Raw genomic sequence first — 19,712 nt, forward strand, 5'->3', positions numbered from 1 at the left:
ACAAAAACAAACAAACAAAAAAAACAACCTAGACACCTTCCCCAAACGTGAAAAACCTATTTTGGGGGATGGGGTGGGGGTCGGTAGTCGTTGACTTCTGAAGTTTCATATCTATGACTTTTCATACCAACATTACACTGATCCGCGTTTTCGAAGGAGTCCGCATTTTCTAGGGGGGAGGGACCCACCGAACCCCCCCCCCCCCCCCGATCCGCGCATGATAAAGGACATATAATGTTTGCATTTTTAAAATTGTAAATAGAGGAGACATTGCTTTTATATTCCTTTGAAATGATAAAAAAAATTTACAGTGTAGAAACGAAAGCTAATCATTGTAAAGTAATTTGTTTCTATCCCACAGATTTAGAACCGCTTCGTTCCATTGAAACCGGTCACGGTAGCCTAGTGGTAGGGCGCTCGCTTCGTGATCGGGAGGCCCGGGTTCGATTCTCGTTCGCCGCGCCGCATCAAACCTAAGATGTAAACATAGGACTGTTCCTTCGCCAAGTCGGGGGTCTTTCGGATGAGACCTTAAAAACCGAGGTCCCGTGTCACGGTAGGCGCTGGCACGATAAAGAACCCTCAATGCTCAATGGCCCTGAGTGCCGAGTAAAGGTCTAAATTTGAAGCCCTTCACGTCTCTATATGAATGAAAAATTCTCGAATGGGACAATAAACAACATACAATCAATCAGTCGTTCCATTGAAGTTCTGAAAATGTACTTTTACATAAAATAAAGGGGGTAATTATCTTAAGAATGAAACATTTAAATTGACAAACACTTATACACGTATGGTAAAAACAAAATGAGTCATGAAATGTCAATCAATTAACTAAATTATAAGTAAATAGAAAAATTTAATGTGTTGATATCAAAATTGAAAGGAAAATCCCATGTTACTTTAAATCACCTCTAAAATAGGGAAAACAACATTTTTCGGATTATTAAAGTTTACCCTCCCACGTAAAAAGCAAAATGTTACAAACTGAGTAAATACGTTATGTAATTAGCATAGATCAGAAGGAGGAGCCAAAAAGTACAGAATTTTAGGAGATATTTTGGATTATTGCTTAAATGTCAGCGTGTTTATGTTCAATTAGACATTTTAAATCTCTTTTTTTACAATTTGCGTGCTTTACCTCGTTTATTATTAAAAAGCGATAAACGCTATTCATCGTCTTTACAAGATAAATTAAAATAAAACCCCGATTTTTTTGCAAATTTTATTTTGAAATCTAACACCATCTTACGTCATGCTGAGTAATGAAGGGATCATCTACGAATTTTATAGAGAACTACATGTTGATCTTTTAATTTTAATTTTACCTTTTCTCATTTTTAGAAATGCTTATTGACCCCGTTTGTCTTGTCGAGTTGTTTGTTAAAAACTGTTGTTACGTCACCCCCATAAAAGTGGTTGACATATTGTGATTGCTCCACCTATAATTTTGTCCGCAGGAATTGATGGCTTGGACAGTCATAATGAACTTTGCAATCTAAGTCTGCTTTGTTTGATTGTTGTTTAACGTCCCTTCGGGAATTTTCCACTCAAATTGAGATGCCACCACTTGCCGGTCGAGAGCTGCAAATTTAGACTTGTACTAGGCGCTTACTGTCTTCGAGCAGTAAGGGGTCTTTTTGTGCCAGCACCTACTGCGACATCTTCGAATCACAGGGATTTAGATCGCATTGATTGGACTGGCAAAACTAAGAGTTAAAAAATAAATAAACTCCTCAGATAGGGTGCCGAATTTTGCCAACAAAATGCTAATAAATCAATTCATTTAAAATTATACTTTTTATTCTTAACTATTCTAATTCTTAACAAATAAACAAACTTCATTACTACCAAAATCTAAAGGTCGATCTAAAGGCCTGTGCTTCAAATGAGAAGAAGACTATGGTTTTTATAAAATTAAAACAACAAAATATATTTTCTTTGATGCAATATATAGTTGCAATATGTACTTAGCAACATTTCAAACTTATGAGGTCTACCAAGGCAAAAAAGATAAAATTCTAATGCATAAAATCATACTGGACATTTTTAACAGCTTTCCAATTCTTCCATCCTACTGAAACTTTAATATAAATGTAATAACATTTAACTATACCCTATTATTTTATTGATGTTTATTTTTTATGTGGAGTGTTACTATGCTATCGTAACCATTAAATAAACGGACATAAATATTTATTTACAATTTGACATTTCAAACTAAATGTTACAATTTCCTTTGTCTGCATGTGCGTAACTTTGTAAAGTCTGTCCAGCTGTGGTCATGTTTCGTACACATTATATTCTCCCTCACTATGTTCGTACGAATATAAATTCAATATATGTTTTAATAAGGTTGAAACGACGTCATATTCAAACAATAAAATTATTGGAATGTATGTTCATTGATTTGAAGTTGGTTTATACGAATTTTGAAAAGTGTGTACAATTTGGGAGACACGACAAGAACCGGAAATTAATAAAAAAAAATACTATCATACTATGATTTTTGGACCCTTGCCCTTAAAGCTGTACCCACTTTTCAAAATTCTTAGCATTACTTTAAATTGGTAATAACTTTTGATTAAGATAAGATAGGGCTTTCATATTTGACCTTTGCATTACCTGTGACAAGATGTTTTCGAGCATGCTATGATTTTTGCCCCCTTGACCTTCACCTTTATGTTAGACCTAATTTTAAAAAAAAATTAACTTTGGTGATTACTTTTGAATGACATATGATAGGGCGTTCATATGTTACAAGTGCATTATCTGTGTCAAAAACTTTTCGAATGTGCTATGTTATTTGACCCCGTGACCTTGACCTTCAAGTTTGACCTAATTTTCAAACATTTCATCAGTGTTGCTAACTTTTGAAGGAAGGAAGAAAGGGCATTCATATTTGACTCGTGCATTACCTGTGACAATCTTTTCCAAATGAACTAGGATTTTTAGTTACAGGACCTTCACCTTGAATTTTTCCCTTATTTTTAAAAGATTTAACATTGCTAATAACTTTTGATTAGGAGAAGATATTGCATTTACTTTTGACATGACATTACCTGTTTCAAGACCTTTCCGATTGTATGCACTGGTTTTTGACTTTTTTTCACATGTGCATTACTTGCGACAAGACCTATTGATATTATTATGAAATTAGACCCCATGACCTTGATCTTGATGTTTGATGTAGTTTTGAGAAGCTATAATCTTTGCCATACATGTAACTGTTATTAATTTAATAACTTATGTCTCTTTTGTATAATGCACAGACAAGACAGGACACACAAACAAGACAGTTACAATATGCCAAAAATAATGACATCCCATCCTCTAAGACACCGAAAGCGGTGCTCACTCTTCCATGGCACCTGATCCCACCTCTGATGTTTTAGAGGTCCGTGTTTGCTCTGCTCCAAAATTTGTATTGTTTGATAGCTAGACTTTTGAGCTTGAATACTGTTCGTTATCTCAATACATTTCATTTTACAAAAATACTAAGTCAAGAGATAGTTATAGATAAGTTTAAACTTTAGATTTAAACTTTTAATGTAACAAATGTATGACGTCACGTAGGGAAAGTGGTAAAAAGCCAAAAGCTTGTCCATATTGATGATGACAGGTTTGTCAACGCATCATATTAAATACATATTGTATTTCTATATTTCCAATCTGAATTTCTCTGACGGAAGTTAAATTGGGCCTTGTTATTGCATTGCCTAAGTGAAGAAAAAGGCAACAACACGTTGCTGTGCAGTTTGTTGTGATTTTTTCCATTATAGAACGTCTTATCCGTCGTCAGAAAGGAACTGGAATGGTTTCCAACCAACAGTGACGTTGGCGCGTAACAACGCGACGTCAAGAGTAGGCCTTTCATCATATCACCTGTGTAATTGCCACCTCATTACCACTAAAACCGATATTAATACAATAGGCAATCATAATCGTTACTTTCACCCCAAAACTGAAAGAAACTGATCATGCAATTTTGGTTGGTGAGCTTGTCAAATTTACTCGCTCGCGTGTGCTTTAAGCAGGGTTTTTATCATTAAAAATGAAACTCTATTATATTCTTGAAACGTATAATTATTGTTTAATTGTGAAATAATTTTGAAAACGGGCGTAATTAGACGATAAAACGCCCGTAATATAGGATCCTTGAAGTACAGTGTTAAAATCTTCACTAATTAGGTAAGGGTCACGTGGTACTGAAACGCCATAGGCGTCAATGGTGAATAAGAACTCGTGGAGATTATGGTAAGAAAAAATAAATTGAATAGATTTTTACGTTAAATAAATAGATTACAATAAGGCCGGTTGAAATTTTGACATCGAACATATTCCTTTGGTTATGGACAGTCAATCTTTTATGTTTGAACGTCTAGCAGAGAGAATGAGGCGCCGTTTTAATATTTTTTAAAGAGGCTGGGGGGTTGTGGCCATTTTTAGACTATATTGATCTCCTTTAGAAGAAGAGCTCCATATGAAGATATAGAAAATGATCAAATTTTAAAACTAAAATTTTTGAAATTTTTCTTTGCCAAATGATAGTTGACAGCTTAAGATATCATATCTAAAAAATTAAGTTAAATCTGATGGTTAATTTGTGGTTAATTTGTTGACCCCCCAGCCTCCTTAAGGTATTTTCTGATATCAAAAAATGATTTTTTGATATCAGAAATTCGAATTGATATCAAAAAATCATTTTCTGATATCAGAAAATATATTTTTTGATATCAAAAAATATGCGAGATTTTTTGATATCAAAAATTCGAATTTCTGATATCAGAAAATCATTTTTTGATATCAAAAATTCGAATTTCTGATATCAAAAAATCACTTTGTGATATCAGAAATTCAACTGGATTCTTTTATATCACAGAATCAATTTTTTTGATATCAGAAATTCAACAAATATTAGTGTTTAGGCTCATACAGATAATCTATTCTCCCCAAGACTGTTTTCACAGAAGTAGGGCTCCCCTGTGTTTGGGTTTTGTACTATTTTCTATAGAATTAGTGGAAAGGCGAACTTGTATATGCTAAAAAAAGAGGGTTACAAGTTTCGGTGTTTATGATGTAAAGAGAACTTACTGAATGCATAAAGTGTTAATTACTCTATTCATTTCTACTCTCATTTCCTACGAATCTCTTGTCATTACTACTCAAGGAGGCTTCAAGACTTATTTGGAATTCGGACATTTCGAACTTATCAGCATTGTAAATGCATGTATCAATTTATGTATATTCATTTATTTCTCTGCATTAATCTATACAAAAATCTTATTTAAAAAACACAAGGCTTTAGGCTAGACAATCAACTATGAAGTGACAACACTAATCACAGTAAACAGAACATACAATGTTGCAGCGGGATCGGTGTTCAGGATGACACTAACCATTGATACGGGACAAGGGAGCATTCATTAATATAAGTTCTGTTTATTTCACTCACTTTTTTGATATCAGAAATTTATTTTCTGATATCAAAAAATCGATTTTCTGATATCAGAAAATGATTTTTTGATATCAAGAATTCGATTTTCTGATATCAAATAATCTACATTAATTTCTGATATCAAAAATTTGATTTCCTGATATCAGAAAATCATTTTTGATATAAAAATATCGAATTTTTGATATCAGGAAATCATTGTCTGATATCAAAAATTCTAATTCTTGATATCAAGAATTATTTTTTGATATCAAGAATTCGAATTATTGATATCAAGAATTCTTTTTTTGATATCAAAAAATACCTCAAAAATATAGAAATGGCCCTCATAAGAAATAACCAGAAAATATACCGACAATTGGAGAGGTCACCGAAGACGAAGCCGTTGACAACTCGTGACTTCGACTAAATAGAACGAATTAGTAAAGTTTAACTTCGTAAATATTTATAAATTTGGGAATTTTGAATTCTCATTCTTCATTTTTGCAATTATTTATGTATAAATAAATGCTGTACAGTATATCTTCCATCTGTTCCAGCACTGAATATCATGTACTAGAAATGACACTTCTTCAATGGCGCCATATGCCATTACGAAGTTCACAATATTTCTACTAGATTCTGTGGGATTTTTAAAAATGCGTGTTTGACATTTATTGTTTTTTTTTTTTTAGAAGGCATCTTTTCCTCAAAATATTTTATAGCACAGAACATTCTTGATCGGGCATAAACGAATGTTCTGAATGGAGATAAACCACGCCGTCGCGTTTGCAGAAAAAGCCCCCCCCCCCTTTTTTTCATCTCTCAACCAAGTCCAGGAAATGTAGAAAATATCTTCCTAAAACCTTTCTCGTGCACATTTCTGCATCCTAAAACCACAAATTATTACCGTCTTCCTTGGAAAACGGTATACAGAGTTGAAGTATTTTACAGTCTTCGGACTATGCACTTCCTCTCTTTTGTGATTGGTAGAAATTGCATGATGAGAAAATTTTCAATTATTTCATTGGCTGAAATGCTGTTCAAGGCAAGGGAGATAATTTTCTGATGATCTAATTTTCGTACGACTTAACAATTTTTCAAGATTTTCAATCGTAAAAAAATATGACAAAACGAACAGTGGAAATTGGAACTAATTAATTCGATTTAACATGATAGTTTTTTTTATAGCAATTACCAAAAACGTTTCTATATTTTCATTGTTAACAGAATTGATCTTTATTGCATGCAAGCTTTATAATTTGTATGTATTCTTTTCCCCTTTCTTCTGCACTGTCTTCCTAATATCGGCAGCACTCGGCAACACCTCGGCCGATTCGTACCTCATCTACATATCACAAAGGTGATGGAATCAGCCGAGGTTTGCCGAATGCCCTCAGCAGCAGAGTCGATGTTTACGGAGACAGCCGAGCATCTGTTAACGTTTCACTTGGTAGAGCTTATGTCAGAAGAAACTAATGAAGAAATACAGAGCCAAGAAATTTTCAAGAATTATACGGCCTGATAGTTTAAGGTCAGTTTACTGTTTAAGGTTGTTGCTAAAGACGGCAAGCTTTTTGAAAAAGCTCTACTTGTACCGTACTAGCTGTCAATTATCACATGATTGTTTTCTAACAGGTTTAATAGACGCAACATGTCCTAGTATACACAGTAAGTACTTCGCTTGACCAGGATTGACACCTATGCCGTCAGAGCAATGGCGCGTACCATCGGCGATCAAAATATGCATATTGAGAAATTCAAACTATGAATCACTGAAACATCAAAAATATTAATTTTCTAACAAAGAATTTTAAATATATGATTTTAATAACATGTAAACTTTGTCATATCAAAAAAACTTGAGACGTGATAAAAACCCTTTAACCCCCGGTCAAATGTAGCCAGAGTTTGTCAAGACTTTCTCGTAAACAATCACATTAAACCTCTCGACTGGCCTCTGTTAAGTTATCTGTTTTCTCCAATCGAACATTTGTGGAACGGTAGGGATTGCAACTAATGCGAAGGGCTGCCTTGTCGGAAGGGTTGAATGATGTAGAGTTGAATCAAAGCTGTGACTGCAATGGAGATCTCCATTGCTATCACAGCTACATCAGTGCTTTAATCTTTCACATAGCGATATTGTTGACTTCCATAAATGACTTACAATAACTCATGAATTATCAATCAAAATCAAATGAAATTTTGGTTACTTATTAATTAATTGTTGGATAAATGCTGGAAAATACGCTCGAAAAAAATTTAAATCACTTCAAAAGTTTATCCTGTGTTTCTTTATTCTTTCAGTACATAAAGTAATTTATTTCATGGCTATGAATTTTATTTCGTTCAAACAAAACATTTCGTTAAGAAGAATTTTATTTTGCGGCCACGAGTTGATAAAACAAATTATCATAGCATGCCCTATACTATGGCCAGCCACCGTATATAACATCTATTGATGAAAAAATATATATTGATGAAAAATATCTAATGCACAACAAAACAGGATGAAAACTACGAAAAAAGAAGCATTTATCAAAACTTTTTGTTCAGGATAAAAACCACTTTCTTGATAGACAGTGCCATGTATGAAAAAAAACATGCCCTTCAAATGTAATGCACTCTGTCTTTCAACCGCTGCTTTTTCAAATACACAATTGAAAAAAAAGACTTGTCCCTTTTCTTTATTCCCAATTAAACCAACCTTTTTCTTTCTTTCTTTTTTTTTTTTTTTTTTTTTTTTTAGCAATTTCTATTTAAAAAAAGAAAAAAAGAACACTGACTACAGAGTACACTGCTTATTGATTCCTAAAAGTTACTTTTCTAGCGTTTACTCGCAAGCTTTTCCATTTAAGGACAAAGAATTGCCTTAAATTACGTTAAAATACAAAGTATTATAAAATTGTGTTAAAACGAAATTCAAATGTAAAATATTGAATTTCCGCAGAATGAAAATAAAACATTTTTTGAAGGTCCAATGCTTTTATTTCACAGTTACAATCGGCAGTCTTGACAGCTGAGGACATTATGTATCTGGTCTCCGGTTATCAAAACAATGTACATGTTTATACTTGTCAATAAGAGTGTCAACTCCCCCCATTGGTTCCTCACTATGATCAGAATTCTGACAGAGGTAGGTCTATGATTTTATTTCAGTATTTTTGTTTTTCTTTCAGTATGCATATTTTTTCAAATTGGAAAAGAAAGTAAATATCATTATGAACAATTTTATTAAACTAATATTTTAATGATGTGTTTTGATTCTAATCTTTAAAACTTTCATTTTTTTTCATTTTTACTTGAAGGTAACAAATAATACGCTAAGGCATGTGCATTGTATTATCTTATAGGAACATTTTATTTTTAGATATAATGCATTACGTAATGCATAACTGTTTGTCTGAAATTATCTATTGAGGAATTGTCAATGAGACATTCTAGCCAAACCTATAAATTTGAAAACTTAATAATAATAATAATAATAATAAAAATCTTCTGTACAAAAAAATACATAAAAAATAAGTAAGAAACTCAAGTTTCTAAAATCATAGTTTTCCTTCCCCCTAAAACACTGGCGTGGCTGAATGAAAATGGCTTTTGCAATAAAGAGCTTGGTTCACTTTATACATAAAAACGGCCCTGTCCAGATACCAAGTAATTGGTCAAAACCCTATGTCCATTTCAAGCACCAATATAAAGGAGAGTCTTAGTGCTTTCATTTCTATAACAAAGTTTCCTATGACAATCCAAGTACTAAAAAAGCTTTGTGAAATTGCAATGTTCTTAAAATTTGCAGAAAATGGGTGTTTTTGAGTACCTTCAGCAAAGAATTAAAATGTGAGCCCACCCATCGTTCCCAAAATAAAACATGTTTTATAATCTTCAGAAGTAGTTCTTTCGTTATTTAATTGCACATCTTGGATCAGAGGTTGGACTCTATACAAAATATTGAAAGACAGCTTCTACATTTGGCCATTTTAGAAGAAATTTTCATGGTCTGGGAAAAATGAAGCTATTCGTGATGTCATAATGCATGGACTAGAGAGAAAATTGCGTCATTTTCAGTAGATATGCAGTCGAAAAGGCTCCAAGTGATATTTAGTGTATTGTCAAGTAAAATTGAGCAGTTTTGATTTTTCAGAAATTCACAGGGCCCAAAATAAAGCCCTCGGTGAACCTTGCTCTTTCCCTTTTAACAAGGTCAAGATCTAGTAATTAAAGAATGTTTTTAAGTTTTGTGTGAGTTATGTGTGTAAATCACACAGACTTGTCATTGGAATTCAATTTGAAATCATGTCAAAAGTAACTCTGCTTCCTACATTCAATTTAATATCATTTAAAAGGAGAAGTCAAGAAGATAAGAAAAACCGTTTTACAAGAGACTGTGGGCATTATTAATACATTTTTCTGAAATGGAAAAAACTTAAATTTATGCCATACTTTCTTTATTTTTCATTAAAAATGACAGCGTAAAATATTTGTTTTTCGGTGATTTTCCCCCAAAATTATGTCCCAATACACCTTATTTTACCAAGCTGTTTTTGTAAAGGATCACTAAAAGATTTGAGAATTTTGTAGGCACCTTTCATTTACTAGATTTTGATCTAACACTGAATTTAGCGGAAAAAACCTCTTGCAAAGTAGACTGAACATCTAGCGTTCTTTCAAGTTTGCAAAAATCATAAACTATTCAGGTTTCTGCTCAAAATGTAAATTTAGAATGCATTGAAATATTCTAAAAGCTTATTTTCAACTAGCATCAAACAGTTATCATATCTGAGAACGGAACGGATACCTCATTTTACCCCAATATTAGTGTCCCCTGGCTGAAGCCGAAGGGAGGGAAATTTTTATTAGTTAGACCTTTGCTGCTCGACTTCCAAAAAAAAAAAAAGAATATTTGATTGATTAGACAGAGTATATGAAGCAATACACAGTCTAATTTTTTGAGAATAGAAGTGAAATATAGATAAAAAGTTTGGTTAGAAAAGGTAATGCTAGGGTGACCGTCAAGGCCCATGATTTTATTGTTTAGGGTTGTACAAACACTTTATTTCGCATTCTCGCTTTAATTAAATAATAAAAACCAACGTATTATATGGTATGGGTACTCTTTCCAGGGGGTAAAGATGCAGTTATATTTTCATAAATTGTTGTGACGACCTAATGGAGTAAAAGAAAAATACGTGCAGAGCTACTAGATCAGGCAGAAATTATAATTCTATATACTGTCACTATATCACGTAGTTCTGAGGCATACTACGAAGAATTGTATAAGCTTATATTCAGCCAATGAAATGAATTTATCAAACCTATTGTCCAGATTAGAATTCCACAATTGGCCAGTATTGGTTAAACAAACCAATGAAAACTGCTGATAATATTTTTCTATGTTTTCAGTAAAAAATGCTTTTGCATCTAAGAATAGCAGCAATAGTATCTTATTGTTTGATACATCCGACTTTAACAAGGGACCAAGATTTAATCGATGCAGAAGAATTTGAGGCGCTCCGGCAATCAGTCGTTTACATGTCTACATACAACTGTGACCTTTCACCTTCCGTCTGCCCTCCCGATAACCCCAAAACGCGTCATCCAACTTCCTGTTCGTATACCAATCGACGAAATGCTCAGATCAGGACCATGGAGGAAAACGAGGATTCAGATGTGTTGTGTCTGCAGGTAGAGAAATCAAAAAGTATAAAAAGGAATATAGTGAACTGAGATTATTCTCTCTTGTTACGTCAAATTCAATCAGTCCAATAAATTTGTCAGAAAACTAATTGGCATCGGAAAATCAATAAAGACCAATCATTTTTAATACTAGTATTTCGGAAGTTTTTGGTTAACGTTATATGATTTTAATTTGAAGAAAGATATTCATAACTTAGCACGACAGTGAAATTATTACATAGGTTAACATGGGTTTATCCGTGTAAATGTTTAAACATTTTACACAAAAACAAAAGTTTGAAATGCATGATTAAACATGTACAGTAATACAGTAAATTGCTAAATGTTTCCTTTAGGGCGTATGGTATGCAAGGGATGTAGAAGCCATTGTAAGAAAGACTTCATCAAACTTCCAGTATTCATACAGCTTTTTGCACGACAGCAATGGGCATTATGATGCCTCCCAGAAACTTCACCCGCCCTGTGATGAACAAGATGCCATAATCTTAAAAACTATCAGCGAATGTGAATTTAAAGAATGCCACTTCACATTTGAAAGAACCAAAATTTTCAAATGCATCGAAGACATTTGCAAAATAAAAAATATCTTGCAAAGAATGTCAGAGACGTGTCTTGGTTGTATATTCCAGGGTACGGAGGAGGACAACTTCGCAGAATGTACAAAATCAACATACGCTTTTAATCCTACAGGGTTACTTATTCTCAGTAAATACAGTCTTCTAAGCCATCAACGAGGTCTGTATCATCCAACCAAAACCTTTTACAAGGGAGGAAGGGAAAAGTCCTCTGAGATTGTACAACGTGGTTTCCTAGATGTAGAGGTAGAATAAAGTATTTTTTTGTAACACTCAATATAAGACTCCTGTTAATTTATCTGCTCAATGCCCCCCCCCCTTTTTTTTTAGATAAGCTACATCGTAAGACACGAAACACTAGACAAATGGAATGGTATATATATTTTTGGACCTATTTTGGTTGTAAATGATGCAAATATTTTAAGCAATAGTAAACTTTCTATGATGTTCAAAAATCTATCTTTCTGCAATCATCCTTATACAAGTTTTTGTCCCTTTAAATCCCATTATTGTGAAACTTTGAATGAAAAATTAAAAATTATGCGGTTAAACTTATTCATTTTGCTAATATAAACACGACTTAAGTTGTTCTTTTCAAGTTTTTTGATAAATGTTTGTATCATCTGTCCTTTAAAAAAATCTGAATAACTATACACTATTGATGACCTCAGTTTACTTTTTTGCCCTTATTCTATTGGTTTGTATTATGTGAGGTCCTCTGATCAGATTCTTGAGATATGGTGTCTTGAATGGCTTTTATTTATATTTTAATTTTTTTTTCATTGTATGTCATCCAATTCTTTGAAATAATAAATAAGTCTTAACTACACAGAGTATTTGCAAATGATACGAAAAATCTTTACAAATTTACCTCTTCGGAAAATATGGAGAGAAAAGAATTTCTTTCAAAAATGGGGAAAATTTTTGTCCGAATTTCTTCTACGTTAATTACCATAAATCTACCTTAGTTTGTTATTTTTTATTCACAATTATTGTAATTTTTCGGTTGTTTTTGAGAAGGGTTACAAGACATTACAAGACATTAGTTACAACACTTAAATTGAATATGAATTTGACAAACAGTTTTTATGTTTGAATATTACTATATATATTATAATATTTTTTTTTGGCTTTGTTTGTTTGTTAACTTTGTTTTTTTTTTTTAATTTCATTTTATTTTATTGTAATAATTATTTTTAAACATTTTCCCTCACCTTGTTTATAATTAATTTAAACATGTTGGGGAGAATAGATTGAGCAAAACCGTAATTTTTTTTCAGGCTACACATGCTTTTTCGAGGTGACGTAAGTCAGTCTCGAAAGCTGCTGACCAGCTTCAATGGCGCCCCCCTCAGATCACTACCATTTGCAATTTCTTATTTATCTTCACTCTTCGGGACAATTCACTACTTTTGATGCTAACGAGTGATACCTTAGAAAGCAAGGACCAAATCAGAGATAGGTTACTAATATGTAAACAATAGCACTTGCAAGATTGATTTGAAATATTAAAACGTTAATTTTTATCAGTTCACTAAGAAATATAGTCCTCTGTTTAAACATGCATTGGAATCAGAATTTTGGTTACAAAACAAGATCAAAAATGTATTTAATTTGATTTTCAAGCAATAAGTAGCGTTTTCATGGATTTACAAATAATAAATACAAGTTCCTTAGTGGGAATAAGATATGAAGTGTCCCTACGCTCCGAACGATTTTAGCGAGGGTAAAATGTAAACAAATGGCTATGACAGAGATCGTGACCTACATGTATGTGTATTGAACGTCGATCGCAGGCAAGGGAGAGAACAGAATCGTGGAACAAAACTAGCTGGAAGAGGCGTTCTGCTTACTTTGAAATATGCAGTTAAATGAATTTGGGGATCAACATAGGGGCTACTGATGCGCAATAGTCGCTATTGAACTCAAAACTTTACCGTAAAATATCACAAAAGCGAAGTTCAACATTTTCACCCCCTCTGTTTTGTGTAAATCATTTTTAAAAATCTATTAAGAACAAGTGGAAATATTGTCACTATTTTATAAATCTGTTCTGTTTATCACTGTTGAAATAGGTGAATGGCACATATTTCGCTGCTTATGACCACTTTATCGAATACTCGGTCGGAACTCCTCTAGAATTTACGCTTCTGCATATTAAAAAGTACATTGTTAAAAGTTATTCACAAGACACAAAACAGTTGGACCTCAATCGATGTCATACCAAAGATGTTGGAGATGAATGTCGACTATTTTTATTGTCAAAAGATTAATTCATGCTTTGAATACAGACATATATTTTAGAGGTATTAACTGTCTTTGGCGATCACTCGTGAAAAACAGTGAAAAAAGGCGATTGCATAATAAAGTCGCTCAGTCGGCATGCAGTAGTAGATCTACTAGTTTTCGTAATATAGTAATTAATTTATTATTCTTTGTTTTCATTAATAAATAAATACACATTCACAAAAAAGAAATAATAATAAGGAATTTGAAAATGAACTTTGAAGAGAATGTAACAAATTTGCTACTTTGATAAGGCTCTGAAAATATGGAGGGATGAGAAGAGAAAATTGTTTTAATCTTAAGTGTAAATAATCTATGCAAGAAATGAAATAACTTTGATAAACCCAAGTCTATCAGTTGAAAACTTTATAGATTTACAATGTACTTATAATTTTGTTTTTCAGGTAGACATTTATATGCCTTGCAATTTGAAAATATCAAATAATTAATTTTTTTTTAAATATACCTTTTTGTCTCTATAAGTATTCTTAGGATATAAATTTATTTAAGGTATATACATTAACATGCATTTATTTTTTTTTCCTAAGTTGAAATGATGATCAACGTGCATTAAGAAATCTCCGTAGAATTTAAAACTTCTCCCTTTATTTCTTTGAGGGAGAAGTAATGTATCCCTAGATTTTGGGTCTAGGCTAGTAGGTTGGTCCCTGAGTTTACAAATTTGTTTTTTTCTGTATTTACCGGTTTAAGAAACTTGTTAATCAATTTTTTTTTTAATTTTTAAAATACATGTATATTAATCTTCAGTCGCGGATGGGCTTGTGGCGGAAGCATTTATTTCCATAAAGGTGTTATAAGTGAAATCTTCCTAAAAAGAGGATTAATTGAATTAAAACAGAATGCTGCGTTTCAAGTGTAGTCAGTGGCATTTCCATAATTTTCAAAATTGTTATTACATGTATACAGTATGTTTTTTTTGTTCCCTCGTTACATTTATGCAAACTATTTTAATAGTTGTATCCATAATTTTCCTTCGATCTTGAAACCTTTCAGCTATAGATTTTGAATTGCTGGACTAAATCCATCACTAAAATCATGGACCCCCTAATCCACTGTCTATTTGATAAGTCAGATTTTAGAATGCGGTATAATTGCCTTTCTTTAAATATGACATTTTCCTACACGGCTACTTCGGGCAGGCGTAAACTGACAGACGCATGAAGTGATGATTGAAGTGGTTATGATGTATTTGGATTTGGGTTAATTTAAAGTGAAAGAATTAAAATCAGTTTGGAAATTCAATTTTTGCTTTAAAAAAATAATATGAATGAAAAAAAAAAATGATTTGAATTCCATAACATTATGCATTTGTCGTATTGCTCATTTTTTGCTTTCCAATGGTTTTCATTTGGGGTTCTCTTGATGTAAGGTTTTGTATATGCCAGTTAACTTGGGGATAGATTTCACATTTTACTCGAAGACGTCACCTCGATTCAGTACTTTCAGTACTTTGATTTAAAATCTAATAAGAACCAATATCGGCAATGGTTTTCACATTCTATCTCCCAGTAAATGAATTTAAAAAGAAATCAATCTGATTTTAGAATTTAAGATAGTATTTTGATAAGTCCTGCATTGAGAGATACAGATTAAATATTAAATTAAAATGCTTATTTAAAAAAAACGAAGTTGTATATCTGACATTATTTGGCCAAAGCTATCCTACGGTACGCAATTCAGAAATGGCTGAAACACAGTGAACAAATTAAATGGCTGAAAAGGGTTGATTCTTCGCAGGAAAAACGGATTTAAAATGAATATTCGAAGTATACTCATATGGTGTTAATCATCGTTATTATATTTTTAGATGTAAAAATGAATAATACAAACGGAAGAGAAGATAAAATGATTCCATACATTTGAAACTACCAGTGACTTCCGTGCTCAGTTTAATATTATCAAAAGAGTCTCTTAACAAGTCAAAAGTGTTGGCGAGTTAGAATCGAAGAACACTTCTATTAAGGATGAAGTTTACTTGGTTTTAGTTGACAGAAACGGGTTGATTGAAGTAAAATATCTTAAATTAAAATTGTTCTAAATACAAAATAACCCAGTAATAAATCATTATCAACATAAAAAATGTAATCTTTACGATGTGAAGAAAATATGCAAGAGTTGTTTGAGCAATTAATTAACCTCAGCTAAGCAAATGAAAGCAAATATAAGTTGCGTATCACTTCTATAATCATTTCATTACAGGTCCATCATATTGGGAGGGTAGTCTGCACACACTTAACGGAGAAATTCGGAGACGAATACGTGGAAGGTTTGTAGGATATCGTATTCAAATCTGATAAAAAAAAAAAAAAAAAAATTTCAGTTCATTAAAATAGAAAAGTAAGTTTTATATTGATGGAAAACAAGAGATGGAACAAAACCATCAATTGAGCATTGTACAAACTTTAATTTATTCCATTGTAAATATCTTTAGTTGCAAACAAATTCAAGAGTTATGAAGAGAAGAACTTCTTTGAGTTTGAAGCCCTGTATACGAAACTCCTCAACATTCCTAAAGTTATCGTCATGGGCGACTTAAACGCCAGTCCCGCCATAACCAAGGGGAGTATTGCATCACAATTCTCCGGGAACTTGGAAATCTTACGAGACTTCGGATACAAAGATCCGGTATCCGATTCTTTCAAGAACAGAGAAGCCGATTGTTCTTACTGTTGCGGAAATGCCCTTGTTCGGAAACCCGACATAGGTGTGTGTTCCAAGACCAGTTCAGCGGTTGGCTACATATTTGATCACGTGATGGTCAAAGGTTACAATGTTTTCGATACCCAAGAAGATTATCTGAAAAACAACGCAGTAAGTATTTCTACTCAATATGGTAAATTGAACTGTACTCTTTAGTTACCCCCCCTCGCAACGACGTTGGAGGGGATATACTAGTGTAACACGAATGCGTACGTGGGATGAGTGATTGCGTAACGGAAGTTATGAAAGTATTATTTATATTGGGATCGATGTGATCTTTTGCGAGGGGATGCTCCTCTTTGCGGGACCCTTGTTAAGTACAATCCTCATCCAAACCATACCAATCACAAAAGAACTTATTAAGAAGTTACAGTTAGGTGTATGTTTAAGTCTAATATCCATGAAAAACTTATTTAGAATTTCCCTCTTTCTTTACAATGTACTGTTTTTCTTGATAGGCGTTTCGCATTTTCTTGACGGACGATCCATTCTCCGCCATGTCTAGACATTATGGATTTACAGTGCCAGTTATTATTAAGTAAAGCACCTACCATATTTTCAAGATCACAGTGGCGATACTGAGATGTATGCTTTCCTGCAACGATGTGTTGTAATCTGAAGAATGTCACAAATGAATGTTCATCAATAAATTTTACAAAGCATGAATTTTTCCCCTTATGTTGTTTGTAAATTCTGTCATACATCGGACACCCCCCTCCTTTTCATGTTTTCTAATCAAAGTGTGAAGTTTCTTTCTCACCTTTTATATGTTTAAACTGATAGACACAAAAATGATCCTTGTTAATTAAATATACCGTGTATTTATAAAGGAAATAATTTTAAAAAAATGAAAAATATGACAAAGCATGAAAATGTAAAAGTATACTGAAGTACATGTAGTTTATTGTAATTTGTTCTTTAATTCAGTCGGCAGACTTTTAATTTAGAATGAAATCATTGCAAATACGTATTTCCTTAACAACCAGGCACGTAGCCAGAATAGAAATGATGTGTACGCAGAGAACGGCAGGGGGTTGGGTGGGGTGGGGGTGGTCTTGCGCCCCCCTCCCCCCCGTGTTTAAGGGCTCTGGTCAGGCACGTTATATAGTTTTTGCCAGCCAGGAAAAAAATTACAACTTTAAAAATTTTGTCAAGCAAGGACGAAAAAAGGAAGATTGTCAAAATTCGAAGTCATATTTCTTGTGTGTGTGTGTGTTTATTGAGGGGGGGGGAGGGGGTGTCCATCTTTCACAAACCAAATTTTTATTAATACATTAACAAATTTCCATGATTTAACAATGGTGCAACAAACAGTGGGGGTCCACCCTTTCAATGTACATTTTCAATAGTAAAAGGTTAGGTTTTGGGGATAAGTGGGGGGGGGGAGGGAGGGGCTCCCCTGATACTACGTGCCTGCTGAGGGCCCAGAAGCTCCGGAGTTTTACCAAATATTTCATTCATTTTCTTGAAATATAAAAATTGCCATTTAGTTTTTATTTAGGAAATATAGTAATATTTATTGTTTTAACGAAAATTAATATTCCATCGAAACTTATTGTACATGTAATTAAGGCTAAAGATTTAACCGGTATATTAATTGGTATCATATACATGTAATCATTCTTGACGTTTTAAAACACGTATACAAAATTTTAATTATGAACAAAAAAATATCGCATTGTAAATCATACTAGTAGATCATACCACTCAACGATGTGACTGAAATTTAATTTTTCAAAGATCTTTAAAAAAAATATCAATGTATAATAGAACAATGACAAAATAATGAATTATTTATTTGGATTTGGCAGTTATTAAATAAAAGATTTCAAATTTTATCATACAGCCATGATAATTTAAAATTTAAATCGACACAGTATGATACAGAATAATTTGAAAGACCAACATTTGTTGGATGGTACTGAGATTTTTTCTCCGAATAATTCTCTCTTTTTTTCTTATCTTTTTTTCTGAGAATGATGTGTACGCATTTGCGTATTTGCATATATGATATAGGCAGCCACGCGCCTGACAACTTGAAACCAGTTCCTATAACGAATTTACAATGAACAAGCAGAAACCAGTGCCTATTACGACTGCACAGGAACATGCTAAAGTTCTCTGTCTCATATTTATAGATCCCGTATCGTCAGGCTTAAATGTGGTCCTCATAAAACAAATTAAATTTCTTTTGTACTGCACCTCTCAGACAATTGTAATCAATGAAAGTCGACAACAGAAGGACATCATTTTCGAACTCGCGCCATTCGTTTCCAATATATCAATACACGTACGGGCTTCTAGTACTAGTGTCTTTTGTTTACGCGATGGTTTCTCAGCGTTCCTCACAACAAGAATTAGACTAACACAATTAACACTTAGGTGACGGGAGAGAAGCGCCACTCTTACTCAGCTCATCTGGAACGCCTTGTGTCGAAACTCTTCCAGCTCGTCCCAACTGTGATTGCTAAACAGTTTATAAATTCATTAGACGAAGAATCTTTAACCACCGAGGAACGACTAGCATAATGAAAGTATAATTAATGGTACGGCTAAGGTGCAAAAATTTAATAAACTTCCAAGACTAATTGGATTACAAACGGTTGATATTTCGGTGGGAACACCTCGGGGATCAATAATGGGGAAAAACAGTTCTCCAAATATACTTCTACAACAGATTTTTCAGCTATTCATCCATCAACACTGGGAATTAGTCTTGACATTTTAGCTACTGAAAATGTTTTCTAAGCATCTTGGAACTTTTATTTAGTTTTAGGTTTCGATCTTGAGGAAAAGCGTGATATTGTAATTCTATTTCGTGCCCAGAGTAAGCGTCAGAAGCGTATATATAATTCTCTATTATAATGAATAAATTTTTCAAGAAACACACCCAAGTCTGATTTTTTTTTTTCAAAGACTGATGGGATGATGGGGTTGCATTCACAACCCAAATTATGTGAACATTATTATCATTATCATTGAAAAATTATTTAAAGGTT

The 19,712-nt window shown here is 33.0% G+C and overlaps 1 protein-coding gene across 1 annotated transcript; it reads left to right on the top strand.

The window, feature by feature from the left end:
* The first annotated feature begins 10,843 nt into the window (after positions 1-10,843).
* LOC133178051 (uncharacterized) lies at positions 10,844-17,280 on the top strand. The gene is made up of 5 exons (XM_061312818.1): positions 10,844-11,119; positions 11,467-11,952; positions 16,213-16,279; positions 16,445-16,824; positions 17,172-17,280. The coding sequence occupies exons 1-5, from the start codon at positions 10,844-10,846 to the stop codon at positions 17,253-17,255; spliced, it is 1,293 nt and encodes a 430-aa protein (XP_061168802.1). The 3' UTR covers positions 17,256-17,280.
* Positions 17,281-19,712: the final 2,432 nt, after the last annotated feature.

Source organism: Saccostrea echinata, unplaced genomic scaffold (genome assembly GCF_033153115.1).
Source record: "Saccostrea echinata isolate AGI-Se365-2 ecotype Australia unplaced genomic scaffold, CSIRO_AGI_Sech_v1 ptg000002l, whole genome shotgun sequence".
In the NCBI taxonomy this organism is placed as follows: Eukaryota; Metazoa; Mollusca; class Bivalvia; order Ostreida; family Ostreidae; genus Saccostrea; species Saccostrea echinata.

Bases quoted from the DNA above. Each gene is read 5' to 3' on its own strand.
- LOC133178051 (XM_061312818.1), top strand. From the start codon at position 10,844: ATGCTTTTGCATCTAAGAATAGCAGCAATAGTATCTTATTGTTTGATA. The intron at 11,953-16,212 runs GTAGAATAAAGT...ATTTCATTACAG, and splicing joins GTGGTTTCCTAGATGTAGAG to GTCCATCATATTGGGAGGGT. The intron at 16,280-16,444 runs GTTTGTAGGATA...AAATATCTTTAG, and splicing joins CGGAGACGAATACGTGGAAG to TTGCAAACAAATTCAAGAGT.